The 22749-nt window shown below is 41.4% G+C and overlaps 2 protein-coding genes and 1 pseudogene across 2 annotated transcripts; 2 read left to right on the top strand and 1 right to left on the bottom strand.

The window, feature by feature from the left end:
• Positions 1-12703: 12703 nt before the first annotated feature.
• LOC130027772 (ubiquitin-like protein 5) lies at positions 12704-12955 on the top strand (annotated as a pseudogene).
• A 157-nt stretch (positions 12956-13112) lies between these two features.
• THAP5 (THAP domain containing 5) lies at positions 13113-17275 on the bottom strand. Its single transcript, XM_056118579.1, is given in 6 exon segments — positions 13113-13211; positions 13214-13524; positions 13527-13791; positions 13793-13984; positions 14920-15112; positions 17196-17275. Coding segments are annotated over 6 exon segments (1140 nt in total).
• A 316-nt stretch (positions 17276-17591) lies between these two features.
• Positions 17592-21911, top strand: DNAJB9 (DnaJ heat shock protein family (Hsp40) member B9). Its single transcript, XM_056118114.1, has 3 exons — positions 17592-17721; positions 19286-19511; positions 20407-21911. Exons 2-3 carry the CDS (start codon positions 19295-19297, stop codon positions 20856-20858), a joined length of 669 nt encoding a protein of 222 aa, XP_055974089.1. The 5' UTR covers positions 17592-17721; positions 19286-19294; the 3' UTR covers positions 20859-21911.
• The last annotated feature ends 838 nt before the right edge of the window (positions 21912-22749 follow it).

The following is a 22749-nucleotide window of genomic DNA, read 5'->3' as shown; positions in this document are numbered from 1 at the left end:
AAAAGACAGGGTTTCACAAAACTTTTCTTTCTTTTCTTTTGTTTTCTTTTTTGCTTTTTGGGTCACCCCTGACTCTGCATTCACAAATTACTCCTGGCAGTGCTCAGGGGACCATATGAGTTGTGGGGATCAAACCCAGATAGGTTGCATGCAGGGCAAATGCCCTACCTGCTGTACTATCACTCCAGCCCCAGAAAATTTTTTCAACTTTGAAATCTTGAAAACATTGGGCTGAATAAGAAGTAATTACTTCCCCTTTAATGACAGACTTTGGTTAAGTCTCACAAAGTTTTATTCTACTGACATATTGTGATGAAATATTTCTTCAGCTATTGTAATATATGACTTGTGATTGCTGAAACCTACATCAGCAACAAAACAAGGCAAAACAAAAATCTAGAAAAGAGAGAGAAAGATCCTTTACTCTGCTGGAAAATGAATATATGATATTCATTGATGCTGAGGATACCTCTTGCCTATTTATGTCAACCCATGAGAATTATACATTAGGATTACCAGTGTTTGTTGCTATAAAAAATAATCCAAGCTTTGGTTTTAAAGACACTCTCCATAATTTTGGGCTAGGGGGCCGCAGTGGGTGTGTGTGTGTGTTGGCGGGGGGGGGGCGGGGTGAGGTGGCAAGTATGGAGGCATAGGAATATCTTTAATTTCCTCACCTTTAAGTCTAAATGGGCTGGAGTGATAGCACATTGGGTAGGGTATTTGCCTTGCATGCAGCCAATCCTGGTTTGATTCCTCTGTCCCTCTCGGAGAGCCCGGCAAGCTACCAAGAGTATCCAGCCCGTACAGCAGAGCCTGGCAAGCTACCTGTGGTGTATTCATTATCCAAAAACAGTAACAACAAGTGACTCACAATGGAGACATTACTGGGCCCACTCGAGCAAATCGTTGAACAATGGTAGGACAGTGCTACAGTGCAATGCTAAGTCTAAATGCCTAGACATTTGTGAGAACTTCATATAAATGAGTTTTAAAATTTTTACCTTTTAGTCCACAGCAAATAATGTTTTAAAGTTCTCCAGTTGCTATTTTCCTGATTGCATTTGTATTTCTTTACCTCTCTTGCCAAAAAGATATTCTAATATTGCTTATACTAGCCAGGGACATGTTTCAAAAACACTATTACACTATTTGGATTTCTTGCACTCAAAACTTGTTTCTCCCCATAACTCGAGCTTTGGGAAGTTTGGATTTGATAGCAATTTAGCACAATTTGCAACAAATTGGTATTATGGTGACTTTTAATTTTTAGATTGTCATCCTTTATATCATATTTTTAATATTGCAGGTTGTGTTTAGCCTGTAATTGACTCATCAGTCTATGATAGTTCTGCTGATGTTTTCTTATTGATGAATATATCCTCCTTAAGAGTTTTTGAGCCCAGATTTGAGCATTCTGTTATGGGGTCCTCAGTACCGGGAATAGTCCCCAAGCAACACTGGGTGTGGGCCAAAAAATACTTGGGCCTGGGTTTGCTCCTCACTGCTGTATGGTCCCTTGAGCATGTGGGAGCAAACCTCCTTCCAAGCAGAGTCTGGAGGAGTCCCTGAGCACTGTCAAGGATGTCCCTCCCTCCCCAGATGTTTTGAAAAGTTCAATAAACTCAGCAAATCAAAGTAGCAATGAGGTTTTATTACACACTGGTGGAAACATATTATCCAAAAGACAAGGAAAAAGTGTGGATGAGATGAGAAGGAAACTCTTGTACACAGTTGGTGGAAATGTTAATTGTTATAGCTACTATAAAAACAGTATTGGATATCCTCAAAATAAGAATTCTTTATTATCTAGTCATCTACTTTTGGTGTTTATCCTATAAATACAATATACAATATACAAAATACAAGGTATTTGTTTTGCCTCTGTGGCAGGGCATTCCGTTTTGCTCTCTCTCTCCTTTTGGGTGTTGTGGTTTGTAATAGAGGTATTAAGTGGCCATCATGTTCTGGATGGGGTGGGGGGGGATGAGGTGCGGGTGGTGAGAGGGATACTGGGATCATTGGTGGTGGAGAATGGGTACTGGTGGAGGAATGGGTACTCGATAATTATATGACTGGAAAGAAAGCACGAAAGTTTGTAATCCAGTAACTGTACCTCATGGTGATTCATTAATAAAAATTATTAAAAAAGAAAATAAAGGTATTTGTTACAGTGTCATAACAGCCAAGAACTAGAAACAACATATGTGCCTATTTACTGATGAATGTATCATACACACAGAGAGAGAGAGAGAGAGAGAGAGAGAGAGAGAGAGAGAGAGAAAGAGAGAGAGAAATACTATGGAAACTTGGATGGACTAGTTATAGTTTAGTGAAATTAACAATAAGTCAAATGGAAAAAGACACATACTATACTAATTCCTTCATATGTGCTATATAGAGAAAACAATTATGTATATAAACAAATACATATATAGAAAACTATAACCTAAATGACATAAAACTGAACTTTAAAAATATTTATAAGCCAGGTGAATGTGGCACTATTATTGCAATGCCAAAGATAGAATCAAGGATCTCAAACAGTCAAAGCTAATGCTTTACCACTGAATTACAAACCCAAATCAACTTTAGAACTATAAGATTATTTGGTAACTGTGAGAAGGAAAGAAGAGTGAGGTAGACAAATTGGGACAATGGAAACACACATGAAACAGAATGGGGATTTCAGCAGACAATTAATGTAGTATATACAGCTGTTGATTTTTAATGATGTACACTCAAAATATTAACAATAATGTTAGAATGCCTCATTACTATAATAGCACTGTAGCACTGTCCTCCCATTGTTCACCAATTTGCTCGAGTCTAGTAACATCTCCATTGAGAGACTTGTTACTGTGTTTGGCATATTGAATACTTCACGGGTAGCTTTCCAGGCTTTGCCTTGTGGGAGAGATACTCTCGGTAGTTTGCCGAGCTCTCCGAGAGGGCCGGAGGAATCGAACCGGGGTTGCTCCGGGTGGGCTGTGCAAGGCAAACGCCCTACTGCTGTGCTACCGCTCTAGCCACAAGACAAAATTAAAAATCTTATTAAAAAAAAAAAACAAACTCAGAGGGACTGGAGCGATAGTACAGAGTGTAGGGGGCTTACCTTGCATGCAGCTGACTGGAATTCGGTCACATACGGTCACCTGATTATCCATATAGTCCCCTGAACACCGTCAGAGGTAATTCCTGAGTTCAGAGTTAGGAGTAACCCCTGAGCATTGCCAGGTTGACCGGAAGAGAGAAAACAAAACAAACAAAAGACCTCAGAGTGCTCTTCCCAGCTCTTTGTAGTGCTGTCTTTTCACACTCAGTATTTTCCTAAAGGGGCAATTCACCTCAGAGTGACCTGGACTGGCTTTTAAAAACCTTTTTGTTTCTCATTAAAAGACCTTTTTAGTGTTTTTTTTTGGGGGGGGGGGTGCGGGCGGGGGTGGAGGGGGTAGGAGGCACAACTTGGAGCGCGCAAGACCAATTCCTGGTTCTTTGTTCAGGAGTGACCCCTAGCGGTACTCGAGTACCAACCGCAGCTGCATGCAAGGCAAATGCTTTGCATCTTTTTTTCTTTCCTTTTTTTTTGTGTGTGGGGGTGGTGGTGGTGGAGGGCGAGGAGAGGGTCGTGTGAGTCACAGTTGGCCTTGTGAAGGGCTTCCTCCTGGATCTGCACTCAGGAATTACCCTTGAAGGTGCTGGGGGGAACATATGGGATGCCAGGGGTCAGCCGTGTGCGAGGTAAACGCTCTACCCGCTGTACATCACTCAGGCAAATGCTTTACATCTTGTGCTCTCTGGTCCCTAAAGGACTTATTTAAAAGAATTCTCTGAAGAAAATTACCTTTGTAGTAATATTCCATAATGCACTTATGTACATTAGGACGAATGAGACCAATTGTCATAGACAAATTTTTTTTTCTCCCTCCCCCCCCCACCCCTTCCCCTCTTTCTTTTGTGTTTGTGTCACCCCAGCAGTGCTCTGGGCTTACTCCTGGTTCTGTGCTTAAGGAGGATTCCTGGTGGTTCTCAGGGAATCATGAGTATTGGAGATGAAACTGGGGTGGACGGCATGGAAGAAAGATGTCTTCACCCCTTTACTATTTCTACTACCCACTGAGAATTTTAAAACTTTTAATTCCCACTTCTATGCCCCTTCCATACTGTAACACATGACTTCTCTTCACGTTTTATACGCTTCAAATTAAACTAAATGGGAGGACTGAAAGATATGAAGAATGCTTTAGCCCTTCAAAGCAACAAATCCTAACGATGCTAAATAAATACCTCTCTAATATATTACTTATTGTTTTAAAGCGGAATCAATGAATGTTTTTACTTAATGATTCTCTGGGTATTATGTGAATAAGTAAGAAAGGTGTCCTTTTTTTCCCTCCTCACTACTCTAAAACTCCTTATATTTTTATATCACACCACTGAACTAATTGACTTCCATTTCATCTGTGGTCTAGATAAATTCTAATCTCATGCCAGTGAATTCATTTTCAACTAGACTAAGCAAGGTTGCAAGTTCAACAAAATTAGCCTCATTTCACATTTATGATATTCTAGTCTTCTCTGCATATTTTAAACTCCATGCATTTTTATTAATAGAAAACCTGATCATGCACTGAAAGAAATAAAGATTAAGCTTACTCTGAAATTGACTTGTGCTCCATTGCTTCTCATTTTGAGTTATATTTCAGCAACCAAGAAACAAGTAAAATTGAACTCCTGTGTATTTTCTAATCATCAAAAACAATTTGTTTAATCTCTGAACTTACTCTTGATAGTCTATATATTAATTTTAGCATTTAAAATTTATTTTTTAGAAAATATTAAAGAGTGCTGTTCTAATACTCCTAAGAATTATATTTAGAATTTACTCCTCTGTTTTTTGATATGTGATGATTTCTTTTTAATTTAAAAAAATTTTTTTTGATTGGGGCCAAACTGAAGTGCTTGAGGACAAGCAGTACTAGGGATGGGATGACAAGTCTATGTGCCCTACCTCTTGAGTAACATTCTCAGGCTAGGAAATGATTTTCTTTCGGTCCCACTTCTCCTTGTATTTGCTTTGGAGTCATACCAGTGGTGCTGAGGGACTACAATATGTGGAATTAAGGTGGTGGCCCATTTCTGGGGAGAAGCAATTAAAGAATGAAGATTACTATGTTTCAAGACATGTTCACAAATAACCTTTGTATCCGAGGGGAAAAAAAATTACTGTAAGGTAAAGCAAGCATATATAGGGAGGATTTACTAGATGAACTCAACCTCTCCTAATCTTGTAAAACTATTTTTTTGTTTTTTTTTTGGTGGGGACTGGGTGAGGGGGCTGGGTGAGGGGGTTGGGTGAGGGGTTTGGGTCACACCTGGCAATGCTTGGGGGTTATTCCTGGCTCTGCACTCAGAAATTAGTCCTAACGGTACTCAGGGAACAATATAGGGTGCTGGGAATAAACCTGGGTCAGTTGTGTGTAAGGCAAATGCTCAACTTGCTGTATTATTTCTCTGGCTTTCTCCTCTGTTCTTAATGTCTTAGTATCCTCTTCCATTCCTTGCTATAGGATAAATCCCTGGCTTAATCCATTCACTTAAGAATTTAACCATCCACACACAGCAGCAAAGAAACTTGGCCGGTGGGCTCTACAACTCCCGGAGAATTCTCTGGGACCCATATCAAGCTGATATCACTGGGAGGTCCCAGATGGGGTAGGTGCTGTCTCCCCACCTTCTCCAGAAGGAATCCTGGTGACCATGAGCTTCTACAAGCATGGCTCTGGTATGCGGGCACCAGGACTATTCTTCGAAACTGCGTGGCCATGTATTTCCTGATATGCAAAGTGAGCAATGGAAAGTAAATGTTCTAGTGTCTGTACCTGGAAGGCAAGCTTGAATGGTGATGGGAAAATTGGAGCAAAATGGAGGGATGGGTACTCAATCATTGATTAACTGAAACCCAAGCACAAAAATTTGTAAGTCTACAACTGTACCTCATGGTGCTAATAAAAATTTTTTTAAAAAGTTGGGTTAAATTAAAAATATATATATAATGCCCAACCAAAATGCATCTGGACTGTGCATTAAACTACGGTGCTATGCTGCCCTGGGAGGGGAAGGGTGTTTGTCACCTGCCTGTCCCCCCTTGTGGCGGCAACATGGTGGCCTCCATCTTTTAGAGCCTAATGGGCAGCCAGGTATGAGACTGCATTGATGAGGCACATGGGGCCTCATGGGATTGGCGGGGGGTGTGGAACTGGCCCTGCTCCCCACCCTGACAAGGCCTTGGGTTGCCACCCACAAATGCCTCCTCCAGCTCCTGAATGACAATGATGCCAGAGGCACACAGACCAATCTCAGAACCCAGGGGCTTTTGGCAGTAATCCCTCTAGATTTATTACTAAAATATCAGAAATCCAAAATTGCATGGCCACAATAGCCCGTCATACTGGTGCCTGCTCGAGGCAATTGACGAACAACAGGATGATGTGATCGTGATCTGATCGTGATTTAAGTGGATTACTCTCTGAGGCAAGAAGAAAGTGACACACCCTGAATGGGATCTAGCCCTTAAGCAGATCTCCTAGTAATCTGGAGTAATCTCCTTAGATGAGATTTTTGTCCTTGAGTTAATCTCCTGGAGGAGTGGTTTTACTCCTCTTTGTTGATTCCTTAATGTTCGACTCACCTTTGTGTCACCACTCTATGTGACTGCTATATAAATTAAGAATGTAAAAGCTGAGGGGGTCAGAGTCAGAATCCAGAGGGGCAGAGTCAGAAGTGAGAGTGGATTGGGCTCCAGAGAGAGAGAGATTGGAAGAGATCAGAGGAGAGGCACAGAGACAGAGTCAGAAATAGAGAGATAAAGAGAGCACAGGAGCACACACAGAAGCAAAGCACAAAGGAGGAGCCATCCCGATCCGGTCCATACTCAGCGGCTTGAGAGCACCGAATGTGGGTGGCGAAGAGAGCCCTATGAAGAGCCTGCTGACAACTCATATCTTCCCATCCCTGCGTGTGCATGTAAGATATTTTTTAGTTATTTGTTGTTGCCTTTGTTGATTTGACCGGACCACAGCTAGTCAAATATTTAATTAAACATTACTGAGTACCTGTGAAGTTGAGATCAGTGGGCCTTTCTAATGCATGGAAAGTCTCAATAGAGCGAATGGCTGAGTGAGGGAGAATTAATTCTACTTGCTTTTAAGTTGGGTCATGTCTTCTTTCCCTTCTTTGGATTACAGACTCAGATCAGAACTCACATAATCAGCTATCCTAGTATGCACTTTAGACTTGAACTGGAATTTTTTAAATTTTTTTTTTTTACTTTTTTTAGTCTCTATTCACAAACTGCAGATCTTGGAACTTCTCAATCTCCAGTGCGAGTGAATTCCTCAAAATTCCTTTTTTATATCCTATGACTCCTGTTTCTTTGAAGTAACTGGCCTAATATATAGCCTAAGAATCCACTCCTAGGACTTTTTAAGGTTTTTAATTTTTTAAAAATTAATTAATTAATTAATTAATTAATTTTGCTGTTTGGGTCACACCCAGCAATGCTCAGGGGTTACTCCTGGCTTTGCACTCAGAAATTACTCCTGGCAGTGCTTGGGGGACTATATGGGATGCCAGGGATTGAACCTGGGTTGGCCACATGCAAGGCAAATGCCCTACCCACTGTGTTATCGCTCAGGCCCCTTTTTAAGGTTTTTAAAAATTATTTTTTGAAGCAAAAGTTTTTATTGAAAGGAATTGAGAGAGAAAGAGAGGAATATATGTTCAAGAGAGAACACAGGTTTCTCCAAAGTGCGAAAAAGCAGACGATAGAAATAACTGCTCAAAATAAAACATGATGGGGACTGAATTACTGTGGTAGGGTATCTGCCTTGCATGGGCCAACCTGGGTTTGATCCCTGAATTCTTTATGGTCCCAAGACCTGAGTGATCCCTGGGCAGAAAGCCAGGAGTAAGCCCTGAATACTGCTGCTGAGCATAGCTCCAACGTCATCACCTACCCTCCCTGCCCCATTTTCTTTTGCTCATAATGTCAAGGAATTCAGGGAAGTAATGAGATATATGGTTCTCCACTGCATTTTCTGTGAAGCAGCATGTTTCCGATATTTTACTTTCCAGAGCCTGGGTTTTGCAGATGTTTTAAGGGGATCTGTCAATCTTACATGACCTCTGACATTCTAAGACAGTCGCACTGTTCTTATGCGTAAACTGCCAGGGTAATTATCGGTTTATTCTGGAACTGTTAATGTCATTTTTATTGTATTTTATTGGTAAAAGTCATGCAGCCTACCGGACTCAAAGAGGTGTAGAAATAAACTTCACCTCTTGATGGTGTCGAGGTCACACTACAGATTAGCATGTGATATTTATTTTGTAGCTTTATTTAGAAAATACAACCTACCTCAGGGATGACAGAAGAGTAGTTATTATAGGCTGAGCTGTTCTAAGACCTGTGCTGATCAACCTTCTGGTGGCGGTCAGGAGATATATATATTTTTTTCTTCCCTCTTTGCAAATATATTTATTTTTATTGAATAAATAGAGAATTACAAAGCTATTCATGATAGGGTTTCAGTCATACAATGTTTCAACACCCATCTCTAGTCAGGAGATCTTAAAGTTGTTACTTTTCAGGGGGAACAATTACTGATGATAAATAAGGTCCACCAGTGACCATCAGAATGAGGTCAAATTATCTTAGAAGCAAGGTTGAATGCAATAAAGACTCTTCCTTGAAAATATCTAACTATTGAAAGAAATACATCTCACTTCTGCTCTATTGCTTTCCTTTGAGAATAGTAATAAGTGCTTTTTACTCACATCTACCCAGTGAAAAATCACATTAATAGCAGCCTACTATTTTTTTAAAAAAAAAAATAGTAGGCTATTTTAATTTTAAAATAAAAAATAACTTTATTTTAAAATAAAATAAAAAATTTTAAAATAAAATAATAGCATAATTTTAAAATAAAAAAATAAGTGTATTCAAACACTATAGTAGTTGGGAAGACTATCCAATTTATCTAGAAATAGGAAATTCTCTTGCATGTATTTCAACTCAATATACCTGATTTTTTTTCAGTTAAAAATATGCAGAAAATGTTCATGACTTGCAGAATAGTTGATCAAATTTACCACCTAAATTTATCAAATCTAAATTTGACTTAGCTATGTTCCTTACATGTAGGTATAAAGGCACACATTTTTTCTTGGAATTATTGCCCTTTCAATTACCAAGGACAGAACCTATAAAAATCTAGGTGGGTACGGTCTTCCACAACAGTCAACTGACAGAAGGTCAAACATGAATTCATAAATTATGTTTTCCATTGGAAATGGACCCAGGTTGGAGCCCTGGCAACACATATAGTCCGAGACTCCCAAGAATGATCCTTCAGGACAGAGCCAAGAATAAGGCTTGAGCCCTTGGGTGTGGCCCCCACCCCAAACAAACAAACAAACAAAAGTTCTAGAGGCAGGGCAAGGGAAACCAGAGATATAATATAGCGGTTATGGTGCTTGCCCTATATGCAGCTGACCTTGTTCAATACCAACAATTCAAGGTCCTCTAAGCCTGCTTTTAAGTGGACCATGAGCATATAGCAGTGTGTGTGTGATTCAAGAACAAAAGGTTCTTGGGCACTGAAGAAATAGCCCAACAGATCATCTGCCTCCACTCAAAGTGGATGCAAAGGAGGAGACCCAGGTTTCATCCCAGTTAGCACATGGTTCCCCAACAACTCCATGCCCAATACACACCACTGAGAGCAAGCTCCAGCCTTGCTGTCTGTGGCTCCAAAACATATCAAAAAAAGTTCTTGAATTTTGTGGCAACAACCCAGAAATTTTAAGCAGGCAAATTCAAAACTTTCATATAAATCTTGTACATGAGTGGAGTATAAAGAAACAAATAAGGGGAGGACAATGCCCAGTGGAAAACACTGAGAAATTGCCAATAGAACTGAGAACTTAGGTTGCCAATGGTAAGAGATGGTAGGAAGCCGAGGGAAGAAAGGACAACGGTGGAGGAATACTGACGCTCTGGTTAAGAGTGTGGTAGAAGAGCATTATAAGCATAAAATTATTACTATAAGCCATGTTGTATCAATAGAAAACGAGTTAAAAATCCAAATATTTGAATAAATATTACACTGTGAAGGAAATAAAATGAATTAAAACATCACCTTTTAAAAAGATATGTCATAGGGGACTGGAGAGATAGTACAGTGGGTGGGCATTTGCCTTGCATGCATATGACCTGAATTTGATCCCTGGCACCCTATGTAGTCTCTTGAGTCCTGTCAGGAGTGATCTGAGTAGGAGTCAGGAGTAAGCCCTGAGTGCCACTGGGTGTAGCTCCAAAAACAAAACAAACAAAAAGTGTCAAGGGTCTGATACAAAATGTATAAGATAAAAACCTTTATAGTGTTAAAAACAAACAAAACACCTCAAAGGAAAAGGAAGAACAATTCTTACTGGAAATAGAAAAGAAATTCCACCAAAGTCAGTAAGTAATTTTGATAGTATTTAGGGAATAAAATAAGATGACAGAAAGAGTACCTACCGAGCATGTTCTGTAAATTCTAAGGAGTCCAGAGTGGCTAGTTCACAATATCAACAGAACCACACAGAATCGAGTATGTACTATGGTTAACTTATTCTAGGAAAACTAGAACATTATAACAGAATTCTGTATTGGGAAAGTTAAGTGGTAGGGATCTGTCATAGTTAAATCTATAGTTTAGGTAAAAAGTTGGTAGCAGAGTTTACGATGAGATGGAAGTGGGAGAGTGAAAATTTGTGCAAGATTAGTTAAGAGGCTCTTGTAATCAAGTAAGACATAAAGTTGATTGGAATCCCTGATACATTCAGAGGTTAGCTTGAGAGTTAATTTGAGAACATATGGTACTGAATGCAACAAGCTAAGAAAAAATATCTAAAATACTTGTAATTTATTAAATTTAAAGAAGTACAACTATTTAAAATATTTCCCGAGAAAACTATCTTTAACTATGTAAACTGTTAAAAACTGATTGAAAAAATACGTAGTGACTTATAAAGGTTATTTTCATGTATATTAAATTTTAGCAAAATATAACATGATAATACTTAAAAACTACACCATTTTATATCTGCAGACACACACTCTTAGAATGGCATTTATTAAACTGCAAAAGCTCTGAGAAACATGGTCAAAAAATCGCCATGTCCTTACAAAACAACTGTACATTATTTGTTATGAAGTCAGTTAACAACGAGTATTTCTGGGACTTGATAAAAGTTCTCAAGAACCATCCCACATCATAGATATTTTTAAAATAACTTAGTGAGAAATCCTTGCTCAATACTAAAACCAGTAACGGACCTAATTTACAGCTCAACAATTTTAAGGAATCATCATTTTTATTGTTATCACTCAGTCACATTTTTTCTTATATTTGGAATTTAAATTTGGGACTTACTATCAGTCACAGCATTGTGACCTGTGACCTGTCCTCCCGTTGTTCATCAATTTGCTCGAGCAGGCCCAGTAACGTCTCCATTATGAGACTTCTTGTTACTGTGTTTGGCATATCGAATACTCTCAGTAGCTTGCCAGGCTGGCTGAGAGGGGCGGAGGAATCGAACCTGGCTCAGTCAGGCTGGCTGCGCGCAAGGCAAACGCCCTACCGCTGTGCTATCACTCCAGCCAGTCACAGCATAGCAATAGAAAGTAAAGTAAGTAAAGTAAAGGCCCTCCCGTTGATCATCGATTTGCTCGAGCGGGCCCAGTAACGTCTCCATTGGAGACTTTGTTGTTACTGTGTCTGGCATATCGAATACTCTCGGTAGCTTGGGGCGGAGGAATTGAACTCGGGGGGGCCATGTTGGCCGCTTGTAAGGCGAACGCCCTACCGCTGGAGTGATAGCACAGCGGCAGGGCGTTCGCCTTACAAGCGGCCAACATGGCCAACCTGAGCAATAGAAAATGAATTAAAAATCCAAATATCTCCAGCCCCCTATGACTGTCCTCCTTAGTCTCCCAATGTTATCATTTTGTAGCTCTAATTTCTTGCTTAGAAATTTTAATAAAATATACAAATGGCATGTACAAAGCATTATACACACACTCATTCTGGAATTTAAAAATGACACAAGCACATCTTTTAAAAAGCTATATCTATTAGATAAAATTTATTTCTAAAATATAATTATGTCTTACAAAAATAAGCATCATTGAAATTTTTGTTTTATAAATATAACCTTAAAGGATGTTAAAAAGCTTGTGATAATGTTTTATGATAGTCAGCCTCATATAAAACATTGAAATACATCTTCTTTCAAGTTTAAATTATTTCTCTTAAGAATTGGGCTACGGCCAGTTATCTTATTTTTATTTAGTTCAATTGGAAAAAATTATAAAAGGACTATTACTCGGTGACCCCTGGAATTCTACTTTAAGCAACAAACAGAACTCTATCTAAGCAACAAAGAAGCCATCAGTTGCACCTGAGCCGCCTATTGCCCCCTAGATGGTTTCAGTGGTTACTGAAGGCGGTATTGCCTTCTTTGGGAAACAATGTGGTATTGCCTTCTTTGGGAAACAATGTATTATGCTGTGAACAGCTGACTTTATGTATAATTTGGTTTAGTTGTAAATAGTTCCTACTAAAATTATAACTTTAAAATTTATTTACATCAATTGTGTTTTCAGCAGGTTCCAGGTGGTTCAAGCACGGGACAGAATGATTGAGGTTGTGTGTAATGACCGTCTGGGCAAAAAAGTCCGGGTTAAGTGCAACACGGATGACACCATCGGGGACCTCAAGAAGCTGATTGCAGCCCAGACCCGAACCCGTTGGAATAAGATCGTGTTGAAAAGTGGTACACGATTTTCAAGTCTCTGGGGGACTATGAAATCCATGATGGGATGAACTTGGAGCTTTATTATCAGTAGAGCTTTATTATCAGTCCCGCACCCCCACCCCCACCCCCACCGCACTTGCCTTTTCCTACCACCGTGGCCTCCCCCTCACTGGTATGGCCGCCTGGCCTCCTGTTTTTAAAAAGAAAAACCTGTGGTAATAAAAATGCAAAAGTTAAAAAAAATTTATTTACATCATAGTAACTTCAAATGTTGTGAAATGGTTTTCTATAGTGTTGACATTTTCTTCAGATAGCCGCTTTTCCTGTTGTAGCTGCCTTACTAGAGAGATTCTAAAGATTTCAATCTTCCTAGACTTTGCTGCTCTTGGAGGTCAAGAAGATTTATTTTTGAATGTAGTTTAGAAAGTTTCTGCCAAAGATGCTCCGTATTTATGTCTTGTCTGCAATAAGAATGTTCAATATGTAAAACTTCTGTCTTGTAGTCTGTATCCTCACATGAGGAGGTTTCACTGTCTGTGTCTTCCATCTCCACAGTTTCTTTCGGGGAAGGCATAAAAGAGTTAATTGCTGGTTTCGAATTTTCTGTGGGTATAAAAATGGCAATATTTATATTTGTATTTAACTCTTCAACAGTTGAGTAATTGTGCTGATTAAGAATGGATTATCCTGTGCTGACTTAATTTCCATGAAACTATTTGTAAAATTGGAATTAGCAAGATGATTAGTAGTTATTTCAAGAACTTTTTGAGTTTCCAGTGGCTGTTGAATACCTTCTAAATTTGAAGTCGTCAAAGTAATAGTCATTCTCAAAAGATGTGTGAAAACTATCTTTAATAATGTCTTGCTTGATGTTTCCATGGTAGATTCTGGCTTTCTGGCATCTTGTTGAACCAGAGTTAATAGGTCAATTTTGTATAGTTCCTGATTTTTGAGGTGGTGACTTCATCAGAAAAGATGAATCATTTAATTTTGCAGCTTCAGGAGGGATACCTGTGTTACCTGTTTTTTTCTTTGGCTCATCTGATGCAAAGGATTTCTCTTACATTTCTTTCTCATTTTCCAACTTTTCCCTTGGAGATCTTCTTGAAGGGTTTTTCTCCTAGAAAATATTAGTTTTAAACTCTAAAAAAGATGTTCTTACAAGGGATGAAGAGACTGTATAGAAGGTAAGACTATGCCTTACATGTAGCTAATCCCAGTTTGACTACCAGCACTGCATATGGTCCCCTAAGAACTGCTAGGAGTGATTCCTGAGCACAAAATCATGTAAGCCCCAGGCACTGGTGGGTGTGGTCCCCCCCCCCACAAAGAAAAGAAAATATCTTACTAGACCTATTATGAGTTATTGCTCATTGTATACATTTTTAAAGAAATACACTGGTAAAACAAATTAAAAAATAAACGTTCTATGTAATTAGTAAATATTTTCTTTTGAGGGGGCTCAGGAGGTCTGGGTGCCCTAAAAGCAATTGTGAAAGAGCCAGAGGATGCAATGATGCTCAGGCCCTGCAATACAGGGGATGGTTACTAGGGCCTTCCTGGGTCTCCAGGGCAACACCCAGTGATGCTCTGGGATCATTTGGTACCAGAAATGGAACTGTGGTCAGGCACATGTTAGGCATGCTCCCTAATCGCTGTACTGTCTCTTGACTCCTGAAGTGTCTTTTCGAAAAAGCATTAAGTATATTCATTATATAATGGAAACACTTCAGATCAAAAGACCAATAAAATATTATAAAATTAATTTAATAAAGCAACAATTTAGATATGTTATAATTTTCTTTTCTTAAGATATGCTTATTCAATCCCTGGCATTTTATATGGTCCCCTGAGTACCACCAAGAGCGATTACTCAGTGCAGGGCCAGATGTGTCCCCCAAAACAAAAAGATATGCTTATAACAGAAAAAATTGGTTTTTCTTTTTTTCAGTTTGTTTCTCCTTGCATCTTTACCTTCACTCCCAACACCTGATTACCTATCTACCACCCTACTCAACATTATGGCCCTCTCCCCCTACTTTCTTCTTCTAATACCTGGTTGTCCTCAGGCAAAGAAAATATTGTTGGAACTGCAGTTTGTTTCAGATATCGAATACCCCATCTGATATCAAGAGAATTAGGAGTAAAATGGTCACTGCAAAGGAATTGGTATTTACTAGGAACCCAGGAATCATGGTTCATTTTCCTTAACCATTTTTTAAGTCTTTCTTTGTCGTGTAGAAGAAACCTACAAGAAAAAAATTTCCTGTACGTTAACAATTTTGCCACATTTCAGATCTGTACACATACTTGCAATCTACCTTTCAAGTGCACAACTTGTCCCAGTCCAAGCGTTATTGTATCGCCATGCCCAGGAATTGAACCATCAGGCAAACAGGTCAAGTATATCCTGGAGTGGTCCCTCAGATCCTCAGCACCACTTGGAGGCCACCTTTTCCCTTAAATAATAGGAATGCAGGGATCTGGGTATGTAGATCAGTGGCAAGAGCACACACTTTACATGCTTGAGACCTAGAGTTCAATCCCTGCACTGTCACAAGTGTGCAACCTTCTACACCTTATGACCGATTACATGTGTGTGTTGCCACCGGATGTGCAGCCTCAGGACATGGAATAGCAAGAAGGAAAGGGGTGGTGGTGGTAGAGAATCAATACCAACAAAAGTAAATTAAAGAATGTTTTAGTCTGGTGTTAGGCGATCCCCAAACCACGGTGCCATAAAGTTGGGCAATATGGGACAAAATGAAATTCAACATGATCCTTTGCTGCAGACCTTCTCAGAAGCCGACCCAATCACATATCAGCACCTGCAATTAACTGCACACAGACTGGATATCCCAACAGAGGCCCCAAATATCGCTTTGCGTTCTGTGGATGAGCTTCAAAACCGCTAATCCAGTAAATCTTGTCATGGAGTTTGAATCTGAAGATTGATAACCACCCATTAGTTACAACAGGTGAGAGAAACAGCTGAGTCATTCATTAGCTAGAGAACAGAGCTCTGCATCTCAAGTAAAAGCGCTTTACAAAAATCACACGAGAAAACGAGACGTAAAAGCAGTTAATCAGTTGTTAAAAACAAAAGAAAAAAACCGGTAGCATAAAAATTGTTAAGAACAAGAGAAAAAAGGGGTAGCATACTCTAAATGAGCTGATTCTCACATGTAAGAAATACTGTAATGCTTCCTCGACTAGGCAATTACGTGGATGCGCACAGCTCCCTCTAGACAAGCGATCTCAGTACTCTGAAGTTTTTTTTTTTTTTTAAAATACAACTTTTTGTGTGTATGTCTGTGTATTTGTGTGTGTGTGTGGGGGGGGTGGTGGTGGCGGAGGACGGTAGGGGGCTGAGGAGAAGTTGTTGGGCGACACTCAACGGTGGTGCTTAGGGCTTACTCCTGGCTCTGCTCAGCGTCCAGGGATTATTCCTAGCCGGGCTCGGAGGTCCCATGTGGTGCTGGGGATCAAACCCGGGTGGTTGGCATCTCCTGGGCTCGGAATTTTATTGCAGATCATTCCGTTCGGGAAGGGAGAGCCAGGGCAGTCATCGCCCAGCCCCGCTGCTCTCCTGCCCTCCGGAGTACAACGTCCCCCCACCGTCCTCCCCGCAACCAACCCTCCGCCTCGCCAGTGGTCCCCAGGATTCCGTGGCACTGGAACAAGCACCCGCACTTGTCCCGCGCGCCCGCAGCCGGGGCCGGTGGGCTGCGAGTCCACCCACCAGACTCCACGGGAGGTGCGGAGCCCGGGCAGAGAAGGTGCGGAGTCCGGTCTAGCCTCCTCAGCCCCGTGGACGGGCAGGCATCGCTCCCTGAAACGGGAGTAAGTGGAGTTAAACGCTTTGGTGGCGGTGGTGCTGGTGTGGGGGTCTGGGGTGGGGTGTGTCTGAGAAACACCGAACAGGGGACGGAGTCTGGCGATCCAGGACAGCGACACCGGAGGAGCCGCGCGTTCTACCCTCTGCACCGCCGAAAAGAAATCCCACCTCTTAAAACAAACAAACGAAAGGCCCTCCCCCCCCAAAAAAACCCCAAAAAGTTGAGAGAAAAAAAAAAAGCACAGCACGCAAACGCTCGGCACAGTAGACAGCTTCAGGCGCCTGCGAGGACCCTCTGACAACGATGTCATCGACAGTCCCACAGGTGGCCTGACGCGAGCCTTCAACGCCCTCCTCCCGCCCAGTCAGCCAGCGGACTTGTCCGGGGAACTGAAGCCGAACTTGACAGCGCGGACGGGGACACAGTCCCGCAGCCCAAGCCCCGTAACACGCCCACAGGACCGGCGCGCTCTTTTCCGAAGTGACAACTCAAGGGTAAAAACTCAGCTTCCGGTTTGTATTGTTCCGTTCTCGACGGTTCTGGCAACGCACCGCCGCGCAATAGCGGGGCATAGCTCAGCGGCGGGCCCGGGAGCGGGGTCTGATCCGCTTTAAGGAGGCGCCGGCAGAGCTCCCTCCGACTTGAGCCTCCGCGCCTGCGCCAACGAAGGCCGCCGGGCGGGAGAAAAGACGCCTCCACCTATAACTCACTTCCGCCCTCTTCCACTCACTTCCGCCCCTGCGGCCCCGGGCTACTGCTCGGCCGAGGCTGGAAGCCGGAAGTGACGCCCCGGCGGAGCGGCCACAACAGTTTTCCACGTGCGCGTAGCGCGCCAGGATCACGTGGGGGAGACGGGAGCCAATCGGAGAGCGTTTCGTGTAGGTCTTCTTTAGAGGTGGCCGCGCCAGCAGCAGCCTGCGGCCAGTAGAGCGCGGGCTGAGGGGACCGAGGGAGACGGGCGGCGGCGGCGGCGGAGCAGGTTGGCTGCGCGCGCGGGCGGTGTACTGGAGGCAGTGAGGTGCGTGAAGGGCCCCCGACTCCGGGGGAGAGGGACCGCGCCTGAGCGGCTTCTCCGGGGCGCCGCCGCCGCCGTGTGGAGAAGCCGTAGCTGCGGGCGGGCGGGCGCCGCGGAGGGCTGAGGCCGGGGCCGAGTGTTAGGAACGTCCATCTCGGCCGCTCTTTGTGGCCTCGGCGTCCGACGCGGTGGACCCTCCCGCAGAGGCGCGCCCGGCAGGGGACTTCTTTAGTAAGGGTCGGAGGACTGGACGTGGCCGAGTGCCCGAAGCCTGTGTTGGGGGTCGTGGCGCCGACTTCCTGGGGCGTGGGACAGCGCTTCTCGCCCCTAGAGCCTGGACGGCGGCGTCGGGGCGTGGACGGGGAGCCCCCGGCCGTGGGGGGCGGGGGTGGTGCTGAAGGGTCGGCCTGTTCCCCAAGGGGGCGCGTGGAGCGCGGGGACGGACCCTGAAGGCGGCCACCAGCCCGTCCAGCCGGACACTGGCCTCAGCAAGCCCCCAGTGGCGGGTATCCGCGACTCTGGAAACTCTCGGGGAAGCCGGGCTCCGCCACCTGCTAATTGCGCCCCAAGAGGCTGCGGATGTTGCTGCTGGCCGTTGCCACAAACCCGCGCGTCTTTCGTCAGCCCCGGGAGGTCCCCCGCGGTTGTTGGGGCTCTCTGGGGTGCAGGGGGAGGTGGCGGGGGGCGCCCGCGGCCGGACCCGGGAAGCCGGTTCGGGGCAGAGCGCTGGCTGAGTCGCGCAGTAACGGCGGCCGCCGCCCAGGAAGGTTTGTGGACACTTGGCTCAAGGGCCGCCCGGGGAAGTTGGGTTTTCCTTGCCGCCTGCTGGAACTCTGAATTCGGATCCCGAATCTTGGGATGACTTCCTCCCCACGCCTTTAACAACCGAGGTGGAGATGGAAATCGGGTCATGTTTGAGGAGTGTGTGTGTGTGTGTGTGTGTGTGTGTGTGTTTGCGTGTTTGTGTCTGTCTGAGACTCTAGAAATGTCACCTTGTTAATGAAATGTCAGGATTACTGGGAACGTGCGGGTCCCAGTTTGCAGCACTGGGTGTTCCCCAGGTTGCAAAGCAACCGGAGTGAAAAAGGTGTGGAGACTTTAAGGGCTCTTACCCTGGGAGACGACTTTTCCTTATCTGTGAAGACTCTCCATTCAAGTATGAATTCCTGAACGTCAGTATCCTTGAAAATAATTGGAATTTTCTGTTTTTTAATGCTCGCATATGAGCTTTTCTTATCAATCGGTGTAGATCGGGCACTGAATGTGTTTGTGTCTACCGAGTAGATAATGGGAAAGTGTTGATGGAAAAGCAGAAAAGCCCAGAAGGCATTTTCATAGCCTAAATTTATTTATATCAGCTCTCAAAGTTATGAGCAATTTAAGAACAACACCCATTAGGGGTGAGATGTGTACATATGATGAAATAACGTGGAAACAATGACTAGAAGCTTACCTTTTTTTTGCTGTTACTAATAAGTATACCTTATATTCTTAAGTTTGGGTTTCTTTTAAGAGAAAATGTCAAGATTAGTTACATGAGTAAATATTGTCTTTTTTTTTTTTTTAGGATATTAGGATGGCTACTCCCCAGTCAGTTTTTATCTTCGCGATCTGCATTTTAATGATAACAGAATTAATTTTGGCCTCAAAAAGTTACTATGATATCTTAGGTGTGCCAAAATCAGCATCAGAGCGTCAAATTAAGAAGGCCTTTCATAAATTGGCTATGAAGTACCATCCTGACAAAAATAAGAGCCCTGATGCTGAAGCAAAATTCAGAGAGATTGCAGAAGGTGAGTCAATGACTATATCTGAGGTCTCCTGGGTTTTAACTAAGTGTAAAGGCGAATGATACCTATGAAGTGTGTATTTGAAGATTTTGTGGTGATTGGAGGAGGAACGGATCTGTCTTTAAATATATTGAAACTTTTTTTTGAGACTCTTAGGTTACGCGTTTTGATTTCTTGATGAATGGATGCATGCATGCTAGTATATATTTTCGCATATAGATCTAAAAAAAAGTTGAAAATCTATTGTTTTTGTTCTCATTATTTATAAAATCACATCATTTCAAAGTCAAATGGAATTTTAGGCAATGCCAAGACTTTGAGGTAACTTAAAAAGCAAACTCTCCTATACTTAGAAATGTTTTTCTAAGTATAAAGATTAAATATAAAAATGTTAAGTATAAATATTGAAATAGAATCTAAAAATTATTGAGTTTTATCTGTCTCATTTGATCTACACACTTAAAGCTACATTTGTCTTTAGGCAACAGTATGAAACTTATTTTGACTTAAAATTTAAATGCTAATACAGATTTTGCCTCCTGAGCATTCATTAATTATTGGTGGGTGGAAATAACTTTTTAGAGAGTTGGCATTAAATATTAACCTTAACTAGTAAGGAAGTGGAAAATTCTATAAGGAATAATTTTCTAATTGTCATCCATTTTTGTATTGATACAGCATTCAAATTTAGCAGATATTTATTGGGCATTTACTAGGGTCAAGGATTGGGTTAACTGTTAATAATATAACTGTTAATAATATAGAGAGAACAAGACAAAGCCTTTTGTAATTTCCATTTTAACTTTATTTTTCTGTTTGTAGTGTTTTAGTTTTAAAGAAGTTTATATATGAGCTTCATTGTTTTGGTTATTAAAGTATGTTCATTTTTTTATTTCAGCTTATGAAACACTCTCAGATGCCAGTAGTCGAAAGGAATATGATACTCTTGGACATAGTGCTTTTACTAATGGCCGAGGACAAAGAGGTAGTGGAAGTTCTCATGAGCAGTCATTTAACTTCAATTTTGATGACTTATTTAAAGACTTCGACATTTTTGGACAAAACCAAAACACTCGTTCCAAGAAGAATTTTGAAAATCACTTCCAGACACACCAGGATGGTTCCAATAGACAAAGGAATCATTTTCAGGACTTTTCTTTTGGAGGCGGACTGTTTGATGATATGTTTGAAGATATGGAGAAAATGTTTTCTTTTAATGGCTTTGACAACGCCAACCGGCACACAGTACAGACTGAAAATAGATTCCATGGATCTAGCAAGCACTGTAGGACTGTCACTCAAAGAATAGGAAATATGGTTACTACATACACTGAATGTTCAGGACAGTAGTTTTGTGGGTTTTGGTTAATAAACCAAATAGTTGATTCTTCCTTAATAACTTTAATGCAAAACAATTTTCTGTGAACTATTTTGACAGGAACATGATTTCATGTAACTTGATAAAAGCTATGAGATCTTTTTAAATTGTTTTTGAAAAATTTAGCAACATTCAGCTAGTGGAGAAATTGCTGTTCATTTCCTTGATTAGGAAAGGTCCTTTTGTAAAAAGATCACGTAATTTGGCCTGGTCTTTTTTCCCCATCTTACCCTTGGGCTTTTTTGACATGACCAGTTTTATTATAACCAAGAAAAAATTGAGTTTGCCTGATATTTAAATATTAGACCTCAAAGGTTATGGTAAATGAATGATTTTTTTGCAGTGAAACTTAGCTAATTTAAAATTGCATGCTCTGTAGCATCTTTGATTTAGCAACATGGGTTGTTAATGTATGTGAAACTAATTGAATTGTTCAGCAACTGGATAGCAGTAGCTAGGGTAATTTCCCCTGAACGCATTAGAAAGGCTTGGTTTACTATTCACCACGGAACTATGTCTTTCTGTGTTTTAGAATTGGGATAAAGGAAATGATTGTGATGCTCATAATCATTTAGGCCAAAGGGAAACTGAAAATTTATAAACTGTTGCCAAGAAATTGTTACATTTTTGTTCCCTGGCTAATGATTTTATAGTGTTGAAATCATAGCTACTTTACATACCTTTTCACATTTCTTTCTTGGTTCATGCCTTAGGTCTTAATATGGACTTAATTTTTTTTTTTTTTTTTGAGTGTGGTTTCTTTCTTTGCACTCATCTTTATCTAGAGATTGACTAATACCTCATTCTGTTTGTGAAAACAGCCAGTAATTTCTGTGCAACCGTATTATGTGCAATATTTTTAAATCCTAAAAATGTGTGCTTTTGTTTTCAAATATTCTTATTTCTATAGTTCTGCACTTTTCCATTTTATACTCCATATTGAGTATTAATCCTATGGATACATATTAAAACTAGTAAATGTCTCATACAATACGTGTGAGAGAAATACAATATTTACAATATGATGTGTACTGTGTGTTGTTGTTTCTTCTGGGGCTCCTCGAGAAAGGGCTGAGGCGTAATCTTTTCATGTTGGTACCTTTAGTTCAGTCCTTCCCCACATGGTCTGGGAGCACTGTAGGGCAAGTACTGTTTTGATCCATTCATGACCAAGAATTTCTTTCCCAGAATTCAGAATAAAAAGACTTACTTGGGTCTGGAGAGATAGTAAGGCAGAGAGGCCCCGTGCCTTACTGGCTTCTGACCCAGCTTTAATCCCTGGCATCCCATATAGTCCCCGAGCCTACCAGAAGTGATTCCTGAGGGCAGAGCTAGGAGTAATCCCTGCATATAGCAAAGTGTATTCCCCCAAGTCATAAATGATGTAATATTTTTTGAACTCATTTCCTTGACTTGCTGTTTTCTACATTAACTATGTCTTGAGTTGAAGGCTATAGAACATTTAAGCACAAGATTCTTTTTGTGCTACAGAATTAGTATAAACAGCTCCTGACTATTGGGGTGTTTTATTCTTTTGTCATTTCTATTTTGGGGCCACGTTCTGCTGGCTAACAGCTTATTCCTGGCTCTATGCTCAGGGATCACTTGTGGTGGGCTTGGAGACTATATGAACTGGGAGGATTTAAACCCAGATCAGCTGTGTCAAAGGCAAGCACCCTACCTGCTGTAATGTCCTTTAGGCTCCCAGTAGAGTTGATTTTAGGCAGTTAATACACTGTGCGTTTCAAATTCATGTTCTGAAATTAGTTACATGAGAATTCAGATTGCTCAAGTCAACTAAAAATTAGAACTTTCCTGGGCAATTTTAATTTTTTTGAAATGGAATTTTGTTTAGCAATTAAC

Source organism: Sorex fumeus, unplaced genomic scaffold (assembly GCF_029834395.1).
Source record: "Sorex fumeus unplaced genomic scaffold, SorFum_2.1 ptg000037l, whole genome shotgun sequence".
Taxonomy (NCBI): domain Eukaryota; kingdom Metazoa; phylum Chordata; class Mammalia; order Eulipotyphla; family Soricidae; genus Sorex; species Sorex fumeus.
Note: the sequence above shows the minus strand (reverse complement) of the source record. Positions and strands in the feature narration are given on the sequence as shown.